The sequence below is a fragment of the Pterocles gutturalis genome, unplaced genomic scaffold (genome assembly GCF_000699245.1).
Source record: "Pterocles gutturalis isolate BGI_N339 unplaced genomic scaffold, ASM69924v1 scaffold49088, whole genome shotgun sequence".
NCBI classification, from domain to species: Eukaryota; Metazoa; Chordata; class Aves; order Pterocliformes; family Pteroclidae; genus Pterocles; species Pterocles gutturalis.
The window spans coordinates 5,593-13,223 of record NW_010122309.1 but is presented as its reverse complement, the minus strand read 5'-3'; the positions used below and the strand labels follow the sequence as shown (position 1 = coordinate 13,223).

General features: G+C 37.3%; 1 protein-coding gene across 1 annotated transcript; it reads right to left on the bottom strand.

The window, feature by feature from the left end:
• Nucleotides 1–271: 271 nt before the first annotated feature.
• On the bottom strand, nt 272–7,253 carry LOC104464693 (kinesin-like protein KIF13B; the record flags this gene model as incomplete). Its single annotated transcript, XM_010077479.1, has 6 exons — nt 7,100–7,253; nt 5,291–5,383; nt 4,466–4,646; nt 3,974–4,061; nt 2,501–2,635; nt 272–384 (listed from the first exon to the last, which is right to left on the bottom strand). Coding segments are annotated over exons 1-6 (764 nt in total), but the record flags the coding sequence as incomplete, so codon positions are not given.
• Nucleotides 7,254–7,631: the final 378 nt, after the last annotated feature.

Below are 7,631 nucleotides of genomic sequence, written 5' to 3'. Positions count from 1 at the left end.
TAATATATTTAGTATTTAATAATTAATTTATTTTAAAATATAAAAAGAAACCATTTAAGAATTAAAAGCACCAATACTTTTAAATGGGCAGAGATCTCATTCAAACCTCCAAGAGTACTGCATGTCTGAAGGAAAAATAGAGAAAATGGAAGAAGAAAACTGGCTCCAAGAGCTTACACTGATTTTATAATATTTTACAAGGGTACTGTATTTAGCAGTCATGATTTTACTGATAGAAAAAAAAGGAAAAAGAATAATCACTGAGTCTTACTTGTTAATGTTGCTTCCTTCTTTCAGCCTGTCTCCTGCAGCACCAGTCTTGGTTGCCCTTTCACTGCCTGCCAAGTCCACCAGGCTCAGCTTGCCCACCTTCTCCCCTGACGTCTGCAGAAGGAATCAGAAAACAGCTACTGTTAGTTCATTTAAATTAGGTTTGATGTATTTTCAAACAAGTCTTGGTGTAGACTCTCTACAGCTGTTCCAACAGCTTTGGAAGTCAGAACTTGAACAATACGCTGTGATAACTCAGTAGCTGCTGCTCCAAAAACAACAGGAGGATTTGAAGTGAAATAAGACACACTTATATCTTCAAGACATCTCAGAAATCTCCAGAGGAGAGAAACACAGGGTACATTAGTCAAATGTTACAGCAAGAATGTATGCAGAGAGAGTACAGGCCAAGGAGTCCCAAAGACAGAAGGTCTGCAAGCTCTGCCTTTGTTTTAACATGTTGAAAACAGCCTCCTAAAAATCTGAGAGGTTTATACCAGGTTTCCGCTCTGTTTTTCAGAAAGAATGAACGTGACAAGAAGCATGTTATAATTTATGAAAAGTATTACAGTTGCAGAAATTGGTTGGAACTAGATGATCTCTAAGGTCCCTTCCAACCCAAACCATTCTGTGATTCTGTGATTCTATAAGTCTCCTGTACCCTAACAGCCTCCTAGAAAGCAATCCAAGCTATGCGAGTGTTTCAATCCTGTAACACAGATTTTGTTACAAATCTTTTTATCGCATTCGACCCAAAATGACGATCTGAAACACTCCATGAATTTCATATGTGAATTTGAAGTTGAAGAGTGAGCACTGTCTTTGAGAACAGTTTGCTTACATCATGCTTTTCTGCAGCATTTATGACTTTAGCATCTCAGTATTGCAGTTGCAAAGTGCTATGTTCCCCTAAATGAACAGGATAATTAGAATCAATACACTTTCAAAAATGTTACTCTAAACCTCTCAAAATACAGTGTGATCATCAGGCTGTACTGAAACGTGTAATTTCCAGGACTGAAAGGACCAGCAGATGGGAAAACAGAGAAATCTGTTCCAGAAACTCACACAGGGGTCACTGGAAGATGCAGAAAAGACAGCCAAGCAGAACTACCACCGTGTATCCAGGCTGCCCATGACCACACAAAAAATACGTATGATAAGGATGCAGTACAGCCACAGGAAAAATGGAATAACAAACTATGGCAAATGAAGGAGTTTAGTGTAGTATGACTGCTTATTTTAAGTGCAAAGGGAAAAAAAAATCCAAATAAAGAACAAGAAAAATTGTTTGGATAAGAAGACTGATGGAGACTGAGAAATGAGGAGGAAAAAAAATCCAAATGCTCACTATGATTTACATTGTATTCAATACTTAGGCACATATATGCCTTAGATTTGCTCCACTGACACTCAAAATTTCTCCAAGGCTTTGAAGCCATTAAAGAATTGCCCAAGCACAGAATCCATCAACAAAGTTTAAAGAGTTCTGGTGTGGGAGATCTATTTCAATTTTAGTTTATCACTATTTTCTGTGAGGGATTATATAATATTAACATAGATGTTATTTCACACCCCCCTCCAAGTAATATTTACATATAAGGAAATCTAAAGAAAAATAGTTTCACATTTAAATGTCTTCTAGATATTCAATATATGTGCATGAAAATATTAATGTCATACAACGCATTATATTTGAAATGAGTAGGTGTTTATATTTATAAAGTTGATCATTTATACATATTTGCACAAAATAACCCTTTGAAGGAGATTACCGGATCTATATTCAGGTGTTCTTCTATTTTCTATCTACATGTGATATCTTTAGTTTCTGCTCCAAGTCTGTACTATATGCTGTTGCTTAAAAAGAAAAGAAGCGTTTCTTGAGTTTAGATTCTAGGATCAGGAGACTCTTCCTTTACTTTCCAGCTGGTCTGCTGCAACTTGGGCCCTGCATTTTTGCTTTCCATTTCAAAAAACACATTTCATTTACAAACCTATTTAAATTGATTTCCCTGCACTGGGGGACAAGTGTACGAGCATTACAAGGACTTCGCTAGCCAAAGCCATAGCTAACCTTGTGCACTGCTGGCACTAGATCAGAGCAGGAGACTGCAGCAAATGACCTCCTGAGGTCCCTTCCAACCAAAATTTCTATGAGTCTATGATATATATTAAAGCAAGAGACATCCAAGCTTACCATTTGGATCTTGTAGCTTGTTTTACTTACCCCTGATTGCACATCGTAGAGTGTGTGGGTGAGGATAATCTTGAAGACTGCATGGGACCGACTGCTCTCCTCATTCATGTTGGTTGCAGCCACTGTTCGAGATTTGTTGCCCTCGGACATCAAAGACTCAATGTCCTAGATACAATTTTCACAGCCATAAGCATATCTGCATTAACATTTAATTATCTACCGAAACAATCTCATTTTGGTAAAACACAGCAATTATTTTCCCCACCGTTTAGTCATAATTATGAGAAGAACATATTGTGATCTTCCCTTTAAAGACCAGAAATTAAACAATGTTGTGGCACGTATATTCATCCATTACCTCTACCTAGATATTAAATTCTCAACAAAAATAATGCAACTGGCTGCACATGAACTCAAAAGCAAAGAAAAAAAGTGAAGAAACAGCAATTCATGTTTGAACACTGGCATTTAGCCTCAGTTGTCAAACACATGTTCTTGAAATCTGTGATACTGACATAAGGCTCAAAGTTTTATAAAATAGAACCACACCAAACAGGTCATTATGTTCCTCCTATATATAAGAGTTTATAAAGTCCTCTGATACATTAAGTTGCGATATTTGAGAAATATGCAGCTCCCCTGCTTCACTGTTTTACAGCAACCCTGTAAAATAGTTCAAACTTTAGAGTTTGGGGCTTAACTCTTATTTAAGCGTCTCTAGCTGGATGATGCTAAAAAAAACCCAAAAAAGACTCCAACAAAAGAACACCACAGACCATTTTGACTCTGTGTATATTACACAAAGCAGCTGGGCAACATGTAAAGGAAAAGCATGCAATGTGTCTTGTCTTAACAGAAACCACCATAAAGAGGCAGATGAATGCGTGGAGAGACCGCAACAGGCAGGGCTGCACCATTTTCGTGTTTTGCTTAAGGTGGCAGAATTCCATCTCATCTTTACTCATTTCTCCCACAGGACTTTGATGCTTCTTAAAAATTAGGGCATTTTGTGAATGCATATACAAACATTTACTATCCAGCAAGCAAGTTTTATGCAATGTTCTCAAGTACTTGCCTTGTAAACTACCAGTGGTTTAGAATTCCAGTGTGCCTGTGTGCTACTGGTAAGTGAAACTACCAGGCAGCAGCATGACAGCCAGAAAGTGACAAAACGTGGTACTAAAAGCCTGTCTCCGCTAAATCCTGGTTCTGTGATTAATCACAGAACACTTTCCCATGGTGACAGCATACACTCATCTGAAGTTTGGGAGGAAAGCTGTTTCATTAAACAGTTGAATTACTTCCAGAATTACTGAATAGCACAGGATGAAGATGAGTTTCTGCTTTTAATTCTGTTCTCCCCAGTGATCACAATACAACAATCCTACAGCTCTCCTGCTCTAAAATCCAGGTGACTGCCATGGCAATCAGGAGTAGCTTAATCATTTTGTCCTGAATAAGGTTAGGATGTCAACACAAGCCTTTCACAAAATTGATCCTTACCTTGTAGCTAGCAACAGCTAGTTTGGATAGGCCATCTACGTAAGGACCATAAACACTGTGTTCTCTAACTTTTAATGACTGACGGCTTCTGGTTGGGAAAAAAAAGTTATTTATAAGCACATGACCAACTTAAGACAACATTTATAGAAAGTCAATTTCTCACCAACAGATCCCAAACATGATGGTCTTACAAATATCATAATAAAGCACAGAACAAGGACTATAATGCAAACAAAAAAGCCATATGTTTACACATAAAATGCTGACATAGACATTTTTGTCACTATAAAAGCTAGCATTGTGGTGAGTTTACTCCAAGCTTTTAGTCTTACTACTTTATTTTGATTTAAAATGAAAGGACGCTGAGATCAGGAAAAAGCAAAAGCCATCCTATGCAAATGCCTTCGATGGGATCCATTAAGGCAAGCTGCTTATGGAAAGGAAGAGTGCACGAAAACGTCTTGTAGTGCTGTTGGCACACACGTTACTTACCCTTTTGGGTCAAGAAGATCTCTGACTTTCTCATTGTATATCTCCATGTAGGATACTTCCACTTTGAAACTCTGCTCTTCATTTTCCTCTTTCTGTGCTCTTTCAAAGAGTCCACTGCAAAGTCTAGGGATTAATCCAGGCTGGTCAGCAGTTCCCATCATGGTGTATGATTTTCCAGATCCTGTGTGATTGAATCTATGATTAGTGTACATGCAACAATGGCCTTGCTGTGCAGAACATGGAAAGGAAACAGAGAAAAAGTAAACCAAAATAATTTTACATTTCAATGAAAGATATTGGTGCAATTTTCTATTTTAATGCAACCAAAACACCATTTAGCTGAAGACTATTTAGTTAAAAGGAAAAGCAAAACAAGAAGTTCAATTCAAACTGACAGAGAAACCTTTTTCAGGTCGGTACAGTCTCACTGTGGGTGACAACCCACTAACACCAACATACGTGCCACAATGAGAAAAATCAGGTGCACAAATATACTCATTTTTGCAGATTCTATTTAAAATTAGGATTAAGATTATTCCAACTATAGATGTAGAAAACATAAGTGACGCACTGAACTCAAGGACGATCGCAATCATTCCAAAGATTATAATCTAAGGTGTGAGAAATAAGGGTAGCCAGCAGCAACAGACAAAATCCTATTTCTCATCCTGTCCACCTCTTACAAAAGAGAAAAACATTTCTTATCTACATTACAAGGCATTTCTCCCGAAACAATGTCACAACAGCCATGAAAAGAGTCTCCAGTCAGAACGTAGCACCTTGTGCGTCAACAATATTTTTTGCTTACGTCCAGAAGGGACTTACCAGTCTGCCCATACGCAAAGATGCAAGCGTTATAGCCTTCAAAGGCATTCTGAAGAATATTCTCTCCAAGGCACTTGAAAACAACATCTTGACCTATGAAATGAAACACACAAGCTAACATTGTAACAAAGTGAAAGATATTTTTGCCTTGATTTGGATTCTTAAATAATTACGCAAAAGCAGTTAGTGTTTTGCTGCTGTTGTTGCCCCCATAGCATCCAGGATCTGCTCCCTCTACAGACCAGCAGCCAGCGGACGTGCCCCAGTTTTCTGCTACCGTAAAAATCAGAAGCTGCGATTATTATGCGTATGCCTGTGTGTGCTTAAAACAACATCCTTTCAATGTTCATACTCAGAAGTTTTATCAGCAGAAAATCTACTATCAACGGCAGAATTTAATCCAGCGGTGAATGCCACCACCTCAAAATATACCCAGTCTGCACCTTTTAACAACTGTCAGTTGATTTTAATCTAGGGCAATTAGTAGAGCACCAGATAATTTTACTGTATAAGATATTAAATAATACTGTGAGGAGATTTTTGCAGAGAAGGAATCACAACTAATGTGGGATATATTATAGTACACGATACACACTGTCAAAATATAAGGTATATCACTTCTTTTGTAATGGAACTAAGTCTGTAGGAACAGGTTTTTCAGCTCCTTTTCCAAGTGGAGGAAGAAACGCTTAATATATTTGGGTATTATCTATTTAAACACAACCTCTATTTTCAGAATTTCTTTTACAAGCAGAAGAACTAAAGTCTGAAAAAGATATGGCAGAACTTTATGGACTGAAAAGTCCTCTCAAATATGTTAATGTTGCTGAAAGCTTTTTCTTTCTCTCATTGATTGTAGTCCATATCTTTACATCCAAGTCCACTCAGAATTCTATGCATGTAAAATTCCCCATAAAAATTATATGGGAATATATATTATTATATAGTAATAGCTGTGCAGAACAGTTTTGGACCAAACACTTCCAATGTACAACAGAGCATAATATGAGTGACACAGTTGCCTCCATTAGTTGAAGAAACCAAAAATTTTCCTTCCTGTGTAATTTATACGGTTGAAAGTGTCACTTTTTTCTCAGTTCCTCACTACATTCCTATTCATTAGTTATTTGCTAGAGAAATTAAAATCTAGAAGCATATCCATCTTTTTTCTTGTGATTTTTTAAAAATAAATGTAAACAAGCTTAACTGATTCCCCATTTTAAAAGATAACAAGTATGAAAGGAACAGATCACAAGACTGCTAAATCCAAATATATTTCATATTTTACCATAACTATTTGCCCAATTGTGTCATAATAATACACAGAAAATTTTTAATTCAATACATGACACATTCTTTCCATCCCATATGAATTCACATACCCCTATCCTAAATTAGGCTTTTTTTAATACTCCATTATTCAGTTCTAATGTGATGCCAGACTCCCATCAGCACTGTGAAACATGAAATAACATCTAGCAATGTTCCTCAAATCCTGAAATGGATTTGATGCTTTTAAAACTGGACTTGGAACGGTATTTTAAATAAAGAGAGAAATATTAATAACCCATGATTGTGATAGATTTCTCAATTTCCTGCTCTGCAAACAGGTAGTGATGCCTATCGCTATGATCATCTTTAGAGAAAAGAAACAGGAATGACTGAAGATTTTCCTTTTTCTTTTGACAACAAGCAGACATATAGAGCCTTCCTCCGTGCCATATGGTCTGTGCCCTTCAGCAAATCCTGGATGTTAATCAGAACATTTGCACTTGGAGACAAGCAGCACAAAGCTACAGTAAATATTACCTGCGTATTTTTCTTTGACAGATTCATCCATAGACCAAAAGCAGTGATCATAAGCAAACACCTGTAGGAAAATAACCAGGAGAACACCATATAAAAATGCCAAATCAAACACGTTATCCAAATATTGACAGCGCTGTGTTATGCTGGCTACCATCACGCTCCTCGGGGCCACTCTGAAGATAATACACATTCCTGCAGAATTACTTGCTTTCTATGAGTTTGAAGCCTAAACAAACACTGCATCATCCTACATGCAAGCCTGTTCCTTGCTTTTATTTCTTCCTGGTTTTTATTTCTTCCTTTCTACTGGGTGAATACTATTCCATGCCCTCCAAAAGCTCTCCATGTGGCAATCCACTGGATGTCAAGGAGCTCTCCTTATCTTCCTTCAAACCCATCCCTGCAATTCATTTTTCACAAGACTTTCTATTTTGCAAACTGACAGATGTCCTTCGGCTGTTTCTGCCCACCATCTCCTGGTGTCTCCTGTCTGCATAAATTAAAAACATGCCTTAGGGCAGGAACCTCTTTC